The sequence below is a fragment of the Schistosoma haematobium genome, chromosome 4, assembly GCF_000699445.3.
Source record: "Schistosoma haematobium chromosome 4, whole genome shotgun sequence".
Taxonomy (NCBI): Eukaryota; Metazoa; Platyhelminthes; class Trematoda; order Strigeidida; family Schistosomatidae; genus Schistosoma; species Schistosoma haematobium.
The window spans coordinates 39575453-39597016 of NC_067199.1; the positions used below are offsets into that span (position 1 = coordinate 39575453).

Sequence of the window (21564 nt, forward strand, 5' to 3'; positions counted from 1 at the left end):
TTTCGTACAATCGATGATCAGGAAATCGTGCAAAATAAAGTGACGTGCAACAGAGAAGGCGATTGAGCCAACTCGATTTAACTATGCGTGAATCGACATTTATAGCCGAACAAAAATAAGTTATAGCCATGTGATGAATAAGATAACAAATTAACACACGCGCGTTCATATAAAATTCAGTCAGGATTGATAAGTGTATAAATAACGGTATTAATGTGGTTTGACATAGTAACAGTCTTTACAAAGCCGTGCTGTAGAAAATAGCACAATAATTTTAAAATGTCTCTTTTCAAAAATAGTACTGAAGATGTATGTGGATAACATTGACAATACGTAGCGAAAAAATTTGTACTTTATCTGGAAGAGTGCGGTGTCATTTGAAGGGCGACTGTGTCATACTCATTAGACTCGACAAGCAGAAATACGTAAAAGTGCTAGCAACGACATCGGAAAAAGCTGCAAGAGAAGGAAATATGAGATGACTAAATCATACGACGAAGAAACTTGCACGGAAATATAGTAAACTAGAGAGACCGGTCAGGGATAAAGAAGGCAAGCTAATCACCGAGACTCAAGAACAGGGGTATAGATGGGTCGAACACTGAGTAGCTATTCAGTAGATCGGCTCGAGTGAAAACACCGGTACATCGACGCAGCACTCGCAGACCTCCTTAAAGATGTCACTTTATCAAAGATCGAAAAAATCAGGATAGCCATCAGATAAATCAAGAGTGTGGGGGAGCAGGACCTGACGACATAGAAGCTGAAAATAAACAGAAGGAACTGCACACATGCTCAACGTTCTATTCAGGAAGAACAAGTGCCACCGACAGACCGGAAAATAGGACACTTCATCAAGATATCAAGGAAAGGAAATCTAAGCAGATAAATCACACTACTGTCAGTACCAAGAGAGGTTTTCAACAGAGTGTTGCTTAACAGGATGAAAGATCCAGTAAACGACCGAATCTTATATCAACATATCGGATTTAGTAAGAATCAGTGGTGCGCAGACCAAACCACTACACTACAGAAAATCGTTGAGCGACCAATTGAATGGAATTGGTCACTATACATCAACTTCCTTGATCAGAAAAAGCATTCAACAGTGTGGAAGGAAAAATCTCATGGAACCCTATTCGACACTATGGTGTAACTGAGAAAATCATCAACATCATCCGAAATTCATACGATGCAATTAGTGCATAGGGAACGGCTGGCAGGCGCATTCCAAGAACAGACAGGAGTAATACAAGTCTGCTTACTCTACCCCTTTCCATTTTCTTTAAATAGTTGAGTAGATTATGAAGACCTCGACATCTGAAGGGAAGCACGGAATACAATGGAAAGCTTGCGCCTGGATGATTTGGACTTCGCTGATAAACTGGCCTTTTTATCACATTTACAGAAAAAAATACAGATGAAGACAACTAGTACAGCAGCACTCTCTGCATCAGTAGGTTCAAAAATACACAAGGGAAAAGGAAAGGAAAACGAAATACAACATGGAGAACACCAACCCAGTCACACATAATGGAGAAGCTGTGGTAGATATGGAATCTTTTACATACATAGGGAGCATCATCGATGAACATGGAGGACTCAATGCAGACGTAAAACCGAGTACTGGCAAAGGAAGGATAGCATTTTTACAAATGGAGAACATATGGAACTCATAACAATCCTCGAAAAATATCGAGATGAGAATCTTCAATGCGATGACACATAGAGAACTGTAGGTGCCGGTGCCATGTAAAGCCCATATAGGTTATCATAGACTTGTGAATTTCGAATACAGAAAAATTCAGGAACGAAAACCAGTTACTTTTTATCATAAATTAGTTTAGGAATACTCCGGAAAACACTACTTAAAATATATTCGATACTTCAACAAACTGCTGAGCTATAACTTGAACACATAACTCCACAACTAATAGGCATTAGGCCACGTAGAAGCACAAGGCTCGTTTAATTTGTTTAGTATGGGTGAGTCGCAATCAATAGCTCTGACAATCAGCTCAGCTCAAAAGCAAGTACATAAACATCAACTCTGCATCTAGTTACTCAGTTTTAACTCCATCAAATTATCAGACATTTATGTTGGTGAAGGTAAAGACCGTTCATTAATCCCTTCCAAATGCAGGAAATCTGAAATCTAACCGTTATCTAAGTAGAATTGGTTTTTCGATACAAAAATATAATCCCTGCTGTTTTAGCTTGTGCAGTTAGAGAGCACACAAACTGATTAGCTGAAACGACAAAGAATTCTGTTACAAAATCAACTTGGTGCCAACAATATTGTCCAAAACTAGAGATGTGAAAAACGTAGCTTAACATACAAGCCTGTAATTTGAAGTTGACAATATTTCAAATGAGATATACCGTTGCTCGTTGAACTTTTTAGGCTTTAAAATGACTTTCACATACCTAGTCGCTTTCTCGACAACTTACGCAAAACAATGACAACATATTTTCAGACTTAATCAGCTTGACATCACAGGGAGTTATTCGTGTACCACAATCGAATTAGTGGCACAAAAAAGACAATTAATGTTGAGGGATCAAAAGTAATCCATAGATGTCACTTTCACCGACTTCATAAAGGCATTTAACAATGCTCCTGATACGAGATTATATAAGTTTAGCAGTATTGAGACCACAATACATTTGATTCAGTGAATAAACGACATTTCAGCTTTATTCAAACAGTAAGGGGTAACTTTGAGTTGTTTGGGTGAAAAACAGTTGATAATCGAGTTTTACAAGATACAGTTCCAGTAGTGATTTTCCTAGCTTTCTGTTCTGTTATATACCAACAATGTGGAAATATGGATAGTGACGAACAACGAAGGGGATAGAGTGGATTTGCACAAAAGATCTTTCAAAATCAGCAGATTTGTTTGGTATTTGGTAATTGATGATAAATACCTACAAGTGTATTATGAAAATCTCGTTGATGGCACAGGTTGATACATCGAAGTGAATTGACGCTTTACTACTCGTAGTTCTTGGAACTCCCTCAAACATCAAAGAAGATATTGGTTGCACGTCATTCGAACTAGTCCATAGTACATTTCATATATTACCAGGATAACTGGTTGACACAGATACAACAATAGCGACTGACCTAATTCGCTTTGCGAGCCGTCTATTACAAACAGTGCAACAATTTACAGCAATCCCTTCACGTGAACACAGTAGTCATGTACAGAACGGCAGACGCCTGCTAACATGCAAAATTGTCTTTGTCTGAGTCGACGCTGTTAAAAAGCGTTCAGAATAACCCTACCAAGGACCTTACCCAGTAATTAAACGGACAAGCAAACATTTCATCACTAACAAAATATGAAGAAAGTATCTATATAGATATAATTATTCCTTTTTTCTATGAGAATCATCAAGACAAAGAAAATACTATCATACCGAAACAGTCTTTACCATCAATTACTACGAAATCAGAGAATGATTAAGGACCAAGCAATAACCCTACATTCTTAACACGTTCAGGCAGTTCGGCAAAGAACCCCAATTTCTTATGCTTTATTATTGGCAACTTAAGGCACCATTATTGACTTTATTTTCATTTGCGTAGCGCTCAACTACATCCATTTAACACTGTCTGGCAACACATTGTACATTACCAACGTGCACGTCATATTCTGTAGTTTACATACATCAATCGACGAAAAAAAATTTTTCTCATAGACAATCGTAAATCGATGCTTATCTTTCCTTTGTTGTTATTTTGGCATGCATGTATTCTCCTTTTCTCTCATATATTTTGTGTCACAGTGTTAAGTCAGTATACTCTGAAGAAGGTATGTAAAAATAGTTAGAACAGACTTATTTTGCAACTATTCTAAGCTATTATTTTCACTATGCTTTATCTAGATATTCATCTCGAACTAAAACAATTGTGTTTGGAATTATTAACTACTTATACTTGTGGATTACTAGACCAAATGAAACTCAAACACGACAATTTCTGACAATTTAAGTAACGTCCAGTATATTTTTCTTGTGTGTATAAGTTATATTTTATATATAAATACGTCAATTTATGGAAGTTTTAACTTTATCATTATTTTTTTGGAATTGATATATTCTTGGTTCACTACACACGTTTGCATAATTAAGTTCATTCTTTCAGACAAAATGATAATTATAGTGGAAAAATGAAGGAAATATTTGGAAATAACTTAATCTCCCTATTTTGGGAAAATGGCACAAAACCCAAAATATTTCCGCAGAATCTTTTAACACTGGGAAAAACGCCTTATATTTACTTAAAAGACCCCAAACTTCTAAATTTTCGAGAAATTCTTCGAAATTTTACGTTTTTCCCTAATATTTCCCAGAATTTTCGACAACATTGAGGAAACCCGTCTGCGTTCAGTGATCAAACCTCGATACTTTCGCATTTTGGGGACATTCAGCGCGTTTATCGACTGTCTAAAATACCGCATTCGGAAACACCGATAGCACAGAAGATCGTGGCGAACTAATAATAAGTACCTAAGAATTTCTACGCATCTATTCCATTCTTTTCAGTAAACTTCACAGAATGAACGCAGTTCCAAATAAATTAAACCATAGTTGGTGACAAGAACCTGTCTGTTGCGATAGATCAGCATTGCTGTAATCAAACGACTGGTGTGTTATAAATGAAAATCTTTATTTAAGTTTAATAGTGTACAAATTACCCATTAATACATAACTTCGTCTAGTTCTTAATAATTGCTCATGCACTTTGGATAAGTATATCAAGTTAATGGTAAACTTTCAGTGTTCTACTAAAAGAAAACAAATACTCTTCCTCACTACAAGCATAGTCTCAAAACAGCCAAATTTATGGACGAGCCAACAAAGTATAAGATAACAGGTCTCGGATTTCGGTGCGAAATTCACCCATTTATTTGGCTAAACGGAGTTTTGGCATTATAGCTGATATCAGTGCGCGATAAAAACCCTATGTGTAATTCCTAACTCTAAGCACCAACTGTAAATCATAATTCTAATTCCTCACACTGGTTTATAACCCTTATTTGGTCCTAGTAATTACGTGAGGACTCTCAAGGTAACTTTAGCGTCGCTCAAATGTCGTCCGTAAATTATAGTCTCACCAACAAATGCACTATGTCATAGCAATCGTCCAGCGTATGAATCCATAATGCCATGTGAAAGGTTGATTACGTACCAATTGTATAACAATAAAGTTTGCCGAATAAAAAACTTACAGTTAGGTCTGCCAACACCTGCGAAGCCAGCTGAAAAGAAGATAGACAGGAAATAATTATATCAGAATAAATGTTAGTCAGAAACTAATATAAATACGGAAATCGGTATTTAGTGACAGATCTAAAGTGCATTTAGCTCCCCCTTTCTTTGGATAATCATCCACGCTTATTTACGTTGTCTCTTGTATCGTGTAAGAAAACCTGGCTCACAGTATTCATGGCTTTTGTTATTTGGTTCTCTGGACAGGTCGCACTTCGGAACCCTAAACACAGAACATGTATAAACATATTTAGGCTGTGATGTGAACTTACTTTGAATTGTCCTGTAGAATCTGTATTTGCTGATACCTATTTTACTTTTAGTCCCACGTGAGGTATAAGTGATTGCTAGTTCCGGTGTGAGCACGTAATCTAGACATGTTTCGGTTGATCTCCGAAGATCAACACTTACGATTTCAAACAATCTGGTCACCTGGAATTTTATAAACAACTTATATATAAAGAAACCTAGACTATAACGTTTGCTGCACTCGGTGCATAATGGACGTAAATACATGAGGCAGTGGCGGATTCTTCGATAATACTACCACACTGCTCTGTGGCTACGATATGGCCTACTTCTACAACTGAATTGTATTTTTCGTTGTCATTGCCTCCAAATGCTCTGGTAAGACCGAGGGTAGGGAGAGCCCGATCCCCCTCACGTAATGCTCTCACATGGCCACGCGTATACAGCAGGTGCCAGGAAAGTCCTATTCACTGCCTTATCGCGTTCAAGGTGTTGTTTACGAGATTTAGAGGAAGGAAATCGGATGTCCGGGTTGGTGGACATGCAGAATCCACCTAGGATAGTTGGAAAACCCTGATTCCAAACCAATGGTGCACATTGACTCCGAAATTCTGAGAGAACAAATGGCGTATGAACCAATTGTTGGCCGCCGGTTACCATGTGACTGCATCTCCCGACATTGTTCCACTGCCTTGTGGATCAGACATTAAGGCCGAAGGCTCGGGGTGTGGCCCCCTAAGAAAATCATGTTCTTCGGTCTGGGCACTCGGGCAGTATCATAGCCCGCACGAAATCAAGTGAATTATGTGGTGCATATGTATTTGGTGTCCCGTTGTACCAATATTTAAATATTCAAATAAATAAATAAAATTCTATTTTCAGTGGCCGTTAACTGGGACTTTCTCTCAAAATCGGATCTTAATTTCCTCAACCTTCTATAAAAGGTCGATCGAGGGTAGCCCACCAAGTTTGACACTGCTAACTGTAATCCGTCTTTGTCCCTGTCATTACATTCTACATTATTAGTCTAAAAGAAACAACTAGCCGTAGTCAGGCTGAACACGAGCAGGAATCGAAGTCGTGCACAGTACAAACAACTCACCTGAATGGAGTGAGCTTTTTAAAAAATTGTGAAACCGAGGCTTCTGTCTCGTGTCTAATTTGCATACTAAAACAAAACCTTAATGTAATGCTGACTGAAGTTCATGATCATATTAAAAATTATTATTATTAATTGTAATTTCGTCTTAAAAGATTTAAGAAATGCACTAGTTACTAACTGTTTGTCCGGAAAACTGAGAATCTTAGGTTTTGGTGTTTGTTCTCAAACTTGGAGAAAGACCATTGAACTTTGGGGATTTCCTCAAAATAGGAAGATTGGAAGAATGTTAGGAAATGCTTGTATCATTTTAAACTATTTCTTTTGCATACTTTTTACTATTATGGACTAATATCAAGTGAAAAACTGGTAAACATTAAGGGTTATCAGATATCAATTGTTTTTCATTACGGAATGTACTTCTGTGAGGTGACACTCTACTCCAAAATGTCAATTTTACCTGCAAATAAAATACAAAGCTAAACGTCAGCACTGAATTTAGCTCTAAAAAAGAACAGTAGTCGTTCAGCTAGTATTGATGTACTAGTTATAATCGGGTCAAAATAAGGAAAACTAGCTGGTGAATATCTTATTTAAAAAACTTTAATATTTTTGGAAATTAATTGTAAGTTTAATAGTCGGCTGTGTGTGAATAATTGCTTTTACAAGAGTACAAAAAAACAGGAAATCTCAATAACTTTGGAAAAAAATTGCCAATAACTAAAAATAGATATAGAATAAATGAATTACTACTAACAGTGGAAGTCACAACTTATCAGCTGAATTTACTTGAATCTCATTGTCAATGTTTTCACTAGAACGAGCACTAGATAGGACGAAACAAGCGCCCTGTATACCTGTGGCAACTACAATCCAACTAGTCCGTTAAGCATGTGACAAATTGGTTGCATCTTAACAATCTACATATGAAGAAGACAAATCAACAAAGATTGATCAAAATTTAGTGCTGAATATTAAGAAAAGAATAATTCAAACCTCTATTAATCATTATGTAAAAGTATATATTAACAGCTGCATAATATCTGTTAATCAATAACAATTTTAAGTTGTTTCCAAGGTTAGTTATGAGTAACCGATGGAATCAAATCAAGTCGGTTAAGAATATGTGGTCAACGGATGACACTGAAGTTCACCACTTGAATTATTGGATTCCTGTTCAGTAACTAATCAATGGTATTGTTCTTGCATTAATGTTCTATTGTGGTGTGCTGCTGATGTGCACATACGTAAGTATTATGTATCATCAATCGAAAATGAAATGTCTGGCGGAAGAAGGTTAAGATCGAAGGAAGGAGAACGAGAACAGAAAATGACCGGTGTGGAGACAAAAGAACAATGAAGTCCGAAACGATCAACTGGTATTTGCAACAGGAACAGTTGAGTTTGAGACAATTGATCAACATTTTGCAAATGAAGTATTTACTGCATGGTCCTCAGATTTTACTAAGATGTTACGTAATTTTATATTCAGATACATCCCGTTGTCCCCACTTGTGTTCTCGTTAACTACACTATAAGTGGGAAATTCTAAGCTGGGCCAAACGAGCTGCACATGAATTCCAGAATTGTAATGATTTTCTAAGGGACGCTATCTCTGTATATATAAGAAAATCATTTCCGCATTATTGAATACGTTAACAGAATTCAACGTTAAATAGCATAACCCGACAAGATTAATGTAGATAACACAATGTTAAAAGCTATTTCATAAACCAGATCAACACATGTAGGAGACATAGTATTGTCTGATATTTTACTGAAAAACATATTGTTCGCTTATATGTGCTGACCTAATGTTAATCTTGATTTTCTATCGCATTGGTGCATGAAGTCCCTGACGTCCAACTCCGAATGCAAAAATTTACACTCCAAAAATAGTTAAGGAACGAAGTGCAGTATATAAAACTAGATGCGTTTTCTGGGAAATAAAGATGTTTTTATGGTATACGGACACATCGTAAGCTGAATAAGGTTCTAACGAAAAAAGTGCATCGTTACACCGATCACAGATTTAATAACTAAAATATGGTGCCATCGAACTGATTACATGAAAGCTTACTTGTTTTTCACCGTATCGCATTTGGGCTGGGTGTGGCTGCATCAAGTAGTATTTATTAGTTTTTTCACACCAAAAGTTGGTTCATTCTGCCATCTGGGACAATTGATTATCGACTATTATTTTGGTATCGTGCTGAATAACAACTCCGTTGCACAAATACTACATCACACGAAAACCCATGACATAATTAATTCAACGATACAAAATGTAACCAATATGTTAAGTACATATCAGAAATGAGTCATAAAGTAGAAAAAATCTGCAACGATAACTATCTGATAGACTTCCAGTCATTGTTACACATAAATCTCAGTCCATATTAACCCTAGGATATATTTGTAACACTTGTCGTTTGAGATGTACCTTCCAAGCCCTATGAATATATTGTACCATACAAGCTAAATTAGATTTCCAATAAGACAGTGTACAATTTGCTAGTACTAAGGTGTACGCTACTTGTATTGACAGATGTAACCAGCATGTAACACCATTCAAAAGTGGAGTAGGTTGAACTGAAGAGAATAGAATTAGAGGAATCTTAAAGGATGTAAACGACAGTTGAGAGTTGTGAAAATGACGTATTTAACATATAATCTTTACAATTTACTGAACCACGGTGTAATTGTGCACTAAAAAACAAATTCGTCCTTACTACGTGAATGTTCGTTCAATACAGTACGTCTTTTTCACATGCACATATTTTCAACAACTTAAATGCTTTTCACAAAATACAGTCGCCTTAAGCTTTGCAGGTATTTCACAAATTGAGGCTGTTACGACAGACTATGAAAGTTAAATTTGACACTAACTTATAGGATACATAGAGAACGGGAAATAGGATAAACAGAAACAATACTTGAGAGGAATTACAAACAACAAAAACACTCATTTCATTAGAAAATAGCAAGGGAGGAGAGGTGTTAATGGTGTCAATAACTATACGTCTACCAGTCTACATGAATTTTCAAGTGTAATCTGATGCAGTATTATAAAGTACGAGATATTGGATTACTGCTCAATACAATTCTTCCCAAGCAAAAATTTAGTTCGGTTCATTATTTATGTTTAAAAAGATATTTTCCACTGATTATGTATTTTTTTCGATGAAATTTGGTGGTCTTCGTTTCATATTCATCTTATGAATTTATCTCCCGAAATTTCCCACTTTCCCATACGATAACTAACAAAGAAATGTTTCATTTTCTAAAGTGATCCGTTCGTAGTGGTTCGCCTCTCCACATCGCAGATTTGTGATACAAAAAGCCAAAAAAGAACAATGAGGAATTTATTTCCCACGTCAATATAATAGTATTTAAAAATTTTTATCGATATGGCCTTTTAGCTTTTCAAACTGGTGATCGGAGTATCTAGCAGATTCTAATTCGGGTCATTGTTTCCATTTTCAATGTACTTCTATTTCTACATTATTGTTACAGCTGGACTGTTTGGAAAGCACTACTTTAATAGGGCTGGCTTCGAGAATCATCATTGACGGTAATGAAAAATTAACAAATTTAGTCCAGCTTTTTATCTGTTAGCCTAACAACTTTTCGTAGTGTATCTGGATAAAATGAACGACAAATATTAGGTCCATAGCGGGGCTTGGTTAGTATGGAAATCTGAGTTACACCTCATGAGTTTTGTTTGATTATTGAAACAAATTAATTAAAGTATATGGAAAGGTAAACAATGACTAACGTAAAACACGATACAATAGGGGCACGACGGAACTATGGCTCAAAAAACAACAAAAAATATGTATACTTTGACCATATTATTTCCATTATTGACTCAAAACGTCGGGATGTCATAGACGAACTTTTAATGAACTATATGCTAACGTGTACGTGTACTTACTTACGCCTGTTACTCCTCGTGAAGGAGCATAGACCGCTCACCAGCATTCTCCATCCAACCCTGTCCTGGGCAATCCTTTCCAGCTCCTTACAGTTCCTATTCATCCTTTTCATATCTGCTTCTGTTATCCGACGTAATGTGTTCTTCGGTCTTCCTCTTTTCCGCCTTCCTGCAGGATTCCAAGTTAGAGCTTGCCTCGTGATGTAGTTTGATTATTTGCGTAATATATGTCCTATCTATTTCCATCGTTTTTTCGTAATTTCTTCAGCTGGAAGCTTGTTTGTTCTCTCCCAGAGAAGGCTGTTGATGATGGTATCCGGCCAATGGATGTTGAGTATCTTGCGTAGACGACCATTTATAAGTACTTGTATCTTCTTGGTGGTGGTTGTTGTAGTTCTCTAAGTTTCAGCTCCATACAGTAGAACTGCCTTGACGTTCGTATTGAAGATTGTGACTTTGATATTGGTTGAAAGTTGTTTTGAGTTCCATATGTTCTTCAAATGTAGGAATGCGGCCCTTGCTTTGCCAATCCTCGCTTTTACGTCTGCATCTGAACCTCCTTGTTTATCAATGATGCTTCCCAGGTATGTGAAGGATTCCACATCTTCCAGAGTTTCGCCATCAAGAGTGATGGGATTGCTGTTCTCCGAGTTGCATTTGAGGACCTTCGTTTTCCCTTTGTGTATACCGAGACCTACTGATGCAGAGACTGCTGCTACATTGGCTGTCTTTATCTGCATCTGTTCGTGTGTACGTGATAGGAGGGCTAGGTCATCTGCGAAGTCCAAATCGTCTAATTGATTCTGAGCTGTCCATTGTATGCCGTGTTTTCCTTCAGATGTCGAGGTCTTCATAATCCAGTCGACCACCAGAAGAAAGAGGAAGGGGGAGAGTGAACAACCTTGTCTGACTCCGGTCCTTACTTGGAATGCATCTGCCAGCTGTCCTCCATACACGACCTTGCACTGCAGTATATAGTAACTTATGTCATTTTTGTCTGGTTCTGATTGCTGTTGGATTTTTTGAACAACTTGTAATGAGAACAGTAGACTAAATGGCTCAGTGTTGCTGTTAATAAAGTCGAGTGAGGGAAAAAAACTCGAAGCTATGTTTCTTACTGGTTGGGATTATTCAGTAAGGTATATCTGCAAACTTAATAAGAGAATTAAGCTTCTAATGGGATTAAAGTCTAATATATGGAGTAGCGGTACTGCAACTTGATAGACGGAAATTTAGCAGTAATAAATTATGTTGGTTACTACCCAGTAACGAAGGTGTGTAGTTATCTTAAATTATATTCTTTTGTTTAAAACTAAAATAGCTAAAATGAGAATGGGAAGGTTATAAACTGCTATCTGCATAAACAAGTACAATTCTTCACATCACTGTTTATTAAATAAATACCATACAAATACTTCGGAATTATCACAAGGAAAGCGTAAGACCACACCATGTAACTAATGTTCAATACATAAGTGGTCATTTTTCAAGTGATTGTAAATATGCATACTTTTCATAATAACACTCATTTGTAAACATGTGATGTGTTGGGTTGGTCGGCTATATTATACGTATAAAAAATAGGGTCGCAAATAAACAAAATGATTTACAGGAACAGTTCTGTACTAAGATTAATTATCGACTACAAGCGTACCTATAATTGTCTACGATACCGTATCATATATCTAGTAATTACAACAAAATAACACAGTTCGACACAATGTTGAACTAACAGATCAACTGAACAATATATAGTAAGGTAAATGAAAATTGTTACTTCGTAATCTAAATTATTGTAATTTTTGATCATTTGTAATAATACAGACCAGATACTTTAAAGGAGAGAGAATTATTATTAAAGTAACCACAAACAATTCAGTAATGTTCAATTTCCCTGAGAAGACAACAGACGCAAAATTAAAGTAAATGATCAGGAAACAAGAGCCATTTGTTCTTTTAGGTAATAGAAATTAAAACAGAAGTGGCAAAATTTGCATCAAGGAACGTGCACATGACACTAAACAAAACTTCTTGATTCGCTAAGAGGTAAATCAAAGCACTCTTGTGCTTTATCGGCCAGCACACAACCAATAGCCAAAGAGGCTGTTGCGGCTGGCGATGGTGCATTACGTACATGCATAATTCTTTTACCAATCTTGCCATCGCCAAAATGAATTACAAAGTCATCCACTAACGTTCCATCTGAGTCAATCGCTTGGGCTCTTATTCCAGATGGACCTCTGGAGACATCTTTAACACTTAAGCTAGGTACATACATTTTAAGCCGCTTGACCTGGCGATTAATAAATAAACCATCAATTATTTCATTCACACCAAAACGTAAATAACGGAAAATGAGTTTCCGAAGTCCAGGGTTAGATGCGAGATCAAAGCAGTCTTTGAAGTTAACATCGAAACGTCCATAACCTTCCCGATTTAATGATAGGATAGCATTTGGACCAAGCAAAACGGATCCATCCAAACGTGGAGTGAAGTGGACACCCAAGAACGGGAAACGGGGATCAGGAACAGGATATACATTTCCATTTATTAAAGGGGAATTTTCAGATTTCAAAACTAAATAATCACCTCGAAACGGTATGATGACAGGATTTGGAGAACACCCAGACATCTTAGCAACACGGTCAGACTGCAATCCTGTACAAGTAATCACATACTTGCATGTGATTTGTGAAATATGAGCTGAACTGTTTGACCCACTATTAACGTTCTTGATCAAAACAGGGTAATCCACATTTTCACTCGTTTCTGAAATTTCGCCTACCTTAAAGGAATTATAAATAATCCCACCAGACGCAACGAAATTTTTGGCATATGATAAAGTTACTGTTCTCCAATCAACTATACCTGTTTCAGGAGAATGAATTGCTTTTAAACCAACACAGTTAGGTTCGATTTCTCTTATCTTATCACCTGAAATGTGAGAAACATTGGGCACACCGTTTTGCTGGGCAAAACTGTACAGCTTTTCTAGACGCGGAAGCTCAAGTTCATCAACTGCAACGATTAATTTCCCACATTTCTTGTAAGGCACATTGTTTGCTTCAAAATATTCATATGACTTCTTCAAACCTTCAACGCATAGCTTAGCTTTTAGAGAGCCAGGAGTGTAGTAAATACCTGCATGAATAACACCACTGTTATGGCCAGATTGATGCATCGCCAATTCTTCTTCTTTTTCCAGAAGGGCAAACCGAAATTTTGGAAACCGAAGTGTTAGTTCACGAGCCGTTGCTAAACCCACAATCCCACCTCCAACAATGGCTATGTCGAAAGTATGTGCTTTGGTAGAACTCCGAAAGGTTTGGGATATCAAAACAGGGTTTAAACTTTTAAGTTTGGTGAACCACATGTTAATTTGGTAAAAAAAGGAAGTTTTAACGTTCAGCCTTTGGTAGATTTGCGTCTAACCAGAAAGTACGTCGTATGCTAAGGAATTATGGAGAGCAATATATCCAAGAGAATCTGGAACAGAAAACAATGGGAGAAGCCACCCGAAAACTCAGTAAATACATAGAATACACTTGCGTTTAATAATAGTTGTCAACAATTACTAATAGCAAAACATCTGACAAAGACACTCTGTCAGTCGAAACTAGTAGATTGAATAAGGTTTATAGTAAAAATTTAATTTAGGGACGAGCTCAAGATAACCACAGCGAGTTCTCAACATTTTTATTCAATTAGAAAACGGATTTTATAAATGAATAATATATGGGAAAGTAAGCAACAATATTGCAAACTCTAAGCCGAAGTCATGTAATCAATAAACCAGTTGACCCCTTTATGTCACTTTTTGAAAATGAAGAAAACAACGACATACCCGTCCTAATGGATATAGATTATCCATCTCCAGTCAGTCAGCTACAACGTAGGACCAGGCACATATGTGCATCGGTCCAGGTTGCCATACCGCATCAGCACAATAAGATGAACACCGGATTCATAACAGTGGTTAGGTCAAAGGTAGTAATATCCATCTCCAACCCCTATACTGACCCGAACAGATTTATAATTGTACCTATACTATTCCTAGTTAGGTTTGGGACTTTTATTCACTGACCGACACCAACTACAATATAAGTTGCTTTCTAGACATATGGGTGGATGGATTTCCCATAAAAATATGAAGGCGCCAGAAGCAAAATATATGAAATAACTAATCAGATTCCTATGTAAAATTTATTCTTGAATCATAGTTGAATTTCGTCATGAAAACCCTAAAGTCCATACATAACTTTTCATTGTCACGTCAAATTTGTGTCAGTTACGAAAGTACTACATTTTTATCGTGAAATATTGGCAGTTCAGTAGTAAGCTGAACAACGGACTGGTTAGCAAGTACTAGCACATCAACTGAAGAAGCATGGCCATATTTATAGGTACCCTCAGCTTAGTTACGCCCATTTTGTACCATGCTTAGTACCACATAAACTAAATAACTATTCATTATGGATAACTAAACAGGTCAAGAAAGTTCCTAGAATTTGGAAAAGGCATAGAAGTATGTTTATTTTTGCAGGCTCTGAACAATACAGATCCACTTACTATGAGACTACGAGGTGTAGGATGGATTTGAATGTAACCAACTTGCTCTCGTGTGCCGAGACTACGAACCCTTACAAAGCGCCGATAAAGCTAGACATTTATATGAGAAAAAATTGTTTAGGGTTTGTGAAAACAGTCCGGAAATGTTGTTCTTATACAAAAACGGGTGACCTCACATAAGTGATGAAATCCTACTGCTTGTGGTTCGAAAAATCCGTTGAAATTGACAAGAAATGATATTATAAAAGCTGAACTTTATCAGAATATTTTAGTATTTTTCCTACCGAAAATGGTGAAAGACCAATAATAAGTTATAATGGAAGCCTGTCGATGGAGACTGTAGTTATTGAGAAAGGAACTATCTTGCGATTAATTTGACATCTCAAACCAGATAATCCCAGCAGTCCTGACGACAGTCATCATAGGATAATGAAAGCCCTGAAATATGTAATTGCAGGACCTCTGGCGATACTGTTTAATACGTCTTTGCAGCATCACGAACTTTCAGCAGACCGGAAGAACGTAATAATTAGTCCCGTTCATAAAGCGAGGAGAGACTTGGTAAATATTGACTCGTTAGTCTATCCAGTGTTACTGTCAAACTAATGAAAGAAATTATTCGGATGACTATTTTAGATTATGTGGAAGAGAAAAATCTATGTAGGGAATATCATGGTTTTAAGAATGACCTATCTTGTTTGACAAATCTGTTCATTACAAGAGAAATATTCCAGTAGACGCAATTGTTATAGATCTAAGTAAAGCCTTTGGCAAGGTCTCTCACCAGGGCTTTGATATCTATTAAGAATTCATAAACGGGATAAGTGACAGGAGACAACGGGTACGGTTAAACCAGGCTCCAATAACGTGGGAATCTGTAAGATGGTACAATCCCCGGTCCCTTTCTTTTTTTACTTCATGATAATGACTTGCCAACTACTGCAAAGTTATCTGTACTACAAATCGCAGACATCAGGATTTGTAGACCAATATGCAGTATGTCAGAATAATCTTACAGAATGACCTCAATCCACTTGTTGAGTGGATAGATGAGTGATCATTAGAAGTTAGCTTTAACAAATGTGATGATACAAATAAATAATTATGACGATTCATACCACTACACAATAAATGAAAGTTACCTAAAGATCTAGGGGTCATAACGAGCAATGACCTTAAGATTCCGAGTAACTGGGACGCCACCGTAGTCAAATGTTTCAGGGTCCTACGTGCTATCATTATTACTTGAAAGCAATGTTTGGGACACTATCCCCCACTTCGAGGATCGCCTTTGGAATACGAGATTCAAGAAGCAAGTCTTTGATCCAAGTATGAGGTGAATATGTTGGAATAAGTGCAACGGCTAGGGGTCAAAATGATAGTTTTCTTTGACTTATCTTACGAAGTCAGACTGAGAAGCCTCAACCTACTCTCATTATCTTACCGCAGTTTACGTGATCTCATACTGGCTTACCGTATACTAATCGATGATCTTGGCATTAATTAGTTATCTTCCCTTCCACCTAGTATTGATCATCTGAGAATAAATTTCAAAGATTTAGACAGAGGCATCTACGTCTGGAGCCCCGTTTCTCGCACCGAGCAGTGAATTTCAGGAATTCCCTACCAGAACACATAATATGAGCACCCGTTCGTACATTTAAAGAGACAGGATCTTCACAGTACGACAAATTGCAAGGACTAAAGAAGTTTGACTGAACTCCTATTCTTAATACGGAAGGCTGCGAATTATTTCACAGACACATATGTTCAGGATACAATTGTTATTTATTTCCATTGCTAGCCAATCAAATAGTTGCTTAAGCTCCCATTACGTCAATCTGGTCTAATGTGTCTGTAGACTAACCCTATTGATGTGACCTGCCAATTCAAGGACATGATCCTATCATATTAGCGTGACCCAAAATTTCCATTGATTTCGATAAGACACATAATACTGGTTAGTATGTTTGTGCGTTCCACTTAGTAACTATAACCCCTTTAATTATTGTACTAATCAAATTGTTATTTTAACGTTTAGGAACGGATGAAGATTAGAGCCAAGTTGTCCTTGTCCTGACTATAGCTTTCACATACTTTGGGGTTGCCGTTATCATGTTAACAGTTCTAGTGTACCATCTGTATGACAAATTAAATCCTATAACAATGTTGTTTTCTCACTGACCACGAAACAGGAGGAAGGAATGTGGGAAGTGTGACTGAACTTTTAAAAAAGGGAGTGAGCAGACAACTGAGTAAAGAAATATAATGAACTTTTATTAAATAAAAAGGCAGTCGACAGCAATTATAAGTAACGAGTGTGAGATTCAGAGAATCTGACATTTGGAATTCGAAATTAGGACTGCAAATAATGTTTAGCATATATTCACTCGAAAACCGTAGCGTGAGATTTTAAATGCGTTACGCATTATTGATTGAATATCTCACATTTCGGACCTTCGTATTCTAAACCGCAATGCATACTTTTATCAAGTTGACAGTGCGCTCGAGTCACACGTGAGTAATTGTTGATGAGCAACGCTGAGAGTTCCTATACAAGTACTTCCAGGTTACCAATGGTGATCTACCTTAGATCAACTCGTGAATTCAAATATTACAATTATTTCCAACTGTCGATCGCTTTGTAGATCAACAAAAATGCTGATCTGTGTGGAACATAGGTTGTTGTGACCTCCAAGCTTACATCAAAGTTACGCTAACGGTTAACACTTTACCTGTTTATTGTTATTGTAACAACCGTGTGATTCTATATCCCAAATATGGGCTAGAATAAATACTCTCAGATGGAAAGCACACATGCTGATACCACGTGTTACGGTAGTACGAGGTTGAACCTTCATGGAACGAATTTGAGTGATGTTCAATGTTCCTCACTGATCTTAATAATGATCAAAAACCTCTATCCAATGACCTTGATAAACTATTTGGCTGGGTCCTTGTGACATTTTACTTGCCATGCACTTTTGCTGTAAATAAAAATGCATTCTATGAGCTGGTTAAGTGACTGGGTAATTTTTTCGTTTTTATTTTCTCTTTCGGATTCTAATTCACACTCCACAACACTGCATGTGTCTCAAGTCAACTCCTAGTATCATCGTCTGCTTCAATGCGATCGTTCGTTTTTATTTATTAACTAGGATTTTAGAATTGCAGTCAAAAAAACTTGCTAAACGCTTTTCAGTGGCAGATTTTCGAACCAAACGTTGGAATGACAGTGTTATCAGAGAGATGATCACTTCACGTGACCAAATTCACCACCATTTTGCTTTTTGAAATACCACTTCAGTGCTTACATGACACCCAAAACTAATGGTAAAGTTGATAGATGACGTGGAGTCGTAGACAAGAGTGACTATATCCTCGCTGTCTGTACCAGCAGTAAACCCACAAGACCGCAGGAATTTCATGTTCTGTGAAGCGAATGCATGTTATTTTACTCGAAACAGTATATCGCTGATTCCCGCTGTCAGCAAGATACACTGAGTCCAGTGAAACAAATTTCAGGTTTAATGAAACTTGAAGGTGTATGACTAACACAAAATTACGATCCTCAGTACCCAAATTGGTGATCACAACACAATTCAAGATAACAACTGGAAACCTATGATATACATCACTGTCAAAGCATGCGCATCACTGCATTTAAAGTTTGGTATTTTTGTACATAATTATTACAAAGTGAACTAAATTAAAGGAAGTGATAAACTTTTTTTAAAGTGACTCGTTTCCTGGCCACAAGTCAGTTTGTAAATTTTTGTCATTTTCAATCTATATACATTGGATGAAACAATTGACGTCGATTGGGCTTCAACTTCATAATCAATCATTTTGTTTCAGTCGTTAGAATAGAGAAGAAGAAAATAATCTGAAAAACCAAAGTCTGTTTTGTTAAATTTTGCCACATGGTACAAAATTTTCACAATGCTAACAGTAATTTGAAATAAAAACGCAATATTAGCTGACTTCAGCTTTGTGCCATAGCGCTAAATAAATCTCCAAATCAATGTCTATGTAAGTCTTCGACGTTGGATCCTCACCACATTGGTTTTAATGGATTCACCTAGCTGAAGACGTTCGGTCATGCATCCGCACCAGATCACGAGCGAGAATTCTTTGCTCAACTTCCGCAACCGCTAGCCAGTTAGACCAGTCGTTTCTCGATATATTGATAGCATATCAAATATATCTTTGACCATCCTCGCTTCTGTCTTTTGATATCACTGTGTGGGCACGACCCATAGAAGCTGTTACTGGTTAAAGTGTTGTTAAAATACAAATACCTATGGCGTCTCTATTAGTGAGCCCGACGTGATCTGGTACACCAACTTGCAAGCTGTGAGTCCGTTCCTTTTTGGAACTTTAAATGTCATCGCTTTACTATAGATTTTATATATTAAGGTATTTTGTTGTGGTTTTGGATATTGTTTTTCTTGGTTGGTTCTTGTACCTCACGTTCGACATGACAGAACAGACACCTATGGTAATTGAGTTCAAGAATGTGACTCCACCTTCATTTCAACTAATGCCCTTTTGGCCACGCAACATCGAATCCTGATTCTGCTACGCAGAGGCCATCTTCTACAAGCAAGGGGTGACCGATAGACGTGCACATTTCCTCGCAGTAGTAAAGGCACTACCACGCGAATTCAACAGGTACGTCACACCTAGTATGTTTACTGGTGATCTCTGGGAACTGAGTTTCAGAAATCACCAACTCTTCCAACTTCGAGGTTTTTCAGCCAAATAAAAATCTCAGGCGACACAGAATGACATTACAGAACTGTATCATACGCTGACAATTTACCTTCGACTTTATAATGTCCGTAAACGTTTGCGAACTCCGCGAAGTACTTCACGCAAAAGATATGTCTCTAGATCACGCGATACAGAAAACCCAAATTGGTGCTGGTATTGCAGTGAAGGAGAACACAGGTGAGGACAACCGAATTATATTTAGCACAAAATTATAGAGTTAATTGGTAAAATAGAAAAACCATACCATAATATTTAGTTTGCAAAATGTTCAACAATTGTCTCGGACTTTATTGTTCTTGTATTTCTATGCTAATTGCTTTCTGATCCCGTTCTTCCTTTCTTGATCTTCCCCATCTTCTGCTGCCAGACATTACACTTCTGACCCGCATTATATACTACTTTTGTCAATATAAGTGGGACGCATCACAGTATCATAATCAGTACGGAAAATCTTCTAGAAATTGCATAAAACCCCTCAATGTTCCCAACTCTAAACCGACCGACGCAAAAAGCGTTTCGGAAAAAGTTTTCAGCCGGTACGAGTTAATGGCAACCGTAGCCAACGAACACAACCGTCTGTTGCACGTCACTGATGTGACTACGAAAGTTCGCGAATTCTAACGACCAACCTCACGAAGCGGTTTTATTATTCCAGGCGTCGAACGGAAAACCTATCTACACACATGGTAAACGATACGTTTATCTTAACTTGGGTTTACACAAGTCCATCCATTGGATTTTTGTTTTTGCAGATGTTTCTATGCCAATCATTGGGATAGACCTGCTTCAACATCATAATTTACTCATCGACATGCGCAAACGCAGGCCAGTAGACGGAAACACAATTCGTCTGTTTGTGCAACGTCTTTTTTTCCAGCTGTAGATTATCTTTAGTCGCAGTTATCCATATGATAGATCTATTCTACCAACAATTACTCGATAAACACTCTGAGATACAACAAACGCAACCGAAAATGCCATGTGTAACCAGCAATGTTACACATCAGATCAGGATTACAGGATCATTTTTTTCTCGAGAGCGCACCGACTGGCTCCCTTCAAGCTGAGGTTGTCTAAAAACGAATCCGACCACATGTTGGATTTAGGAATCATTCGACCGTCAAACAGTCCATAAGCATTTGGTTCCCAGAACGGCAGCAACGACTGGCGTCCAACTAGTGACTATCGGCGATTGGATGCGAAAACCACACCTGTCGCCTCATATTCACGAGTCGACATCTACATTGGAAGGTACAACTGTTTTTTCGAAAATCGATTTGGTTAGAACCTATAACTGAATTCCCATGGCTGTTGATGACATTCCTAAAACCGGTATCATCACACGTTTCGACCTCTAAAAATTTTCGTGCATGTCTTTTGTCTCAGGAAATTCTGCTCAGACCTCGTAGAGGTTGACTGATCACGTCTTTTGAAGACTTAACTTCGTACATACTTATGTTGATGACCGCTTGATTGTGAGTATGGACAGAGAATCTCATCTCTGGCATCTGGAAATTGTCTTCAAACGATTACAAAAGCACGGCATTACTGTGATCCAGATTTCATCGGACACATTACTGATGCTCAATTCATCCGACCTCTGTGAAGATAAAGTGAATCTGAGTTAATCTATTTGAGTGCACCGTGAGATTATTTG

At 37.3% G+C, this 21564-nt stretch overlaps 1 protein-coding gene across 1 annotated transcript; it reads right to left on the bottom strand.

Annotated features, from left to right (window-relative positions):
* Positions 1-5237: 5237 nt before the first annotated feature.
* On the bottom strand, positions 5238-18026 carry L2HGDH (L-2-hydroxyglutarate dehydrogenase, mitochondrial). The gene is made up of 6 exons (XM_051216380.1): positions 17867-18026; positions 17720-17830; positions 17522-17682; positions 8706-14048; positions 7415-7545; positions 5238-5267 (listed from the first exon to the last, which is right to left on the bottom strand). The coding sequence occupies exon 4, from the start codon at positions 13933-13935 to the stop codon at positions 12580-12582; it is 1356 nt and encodes a 451-aa protein (XP_051066970.1). The 5' UTR covers positions 13936-14048; positions 17522-17682; positions 17720-17830; positions 17867-18026; the 3' UTR covers positions 5238-5267; positions 7415-7545; positions 8706-12579.
* Positions 18027-21564: the final 3538 nt, after the last annotated feature.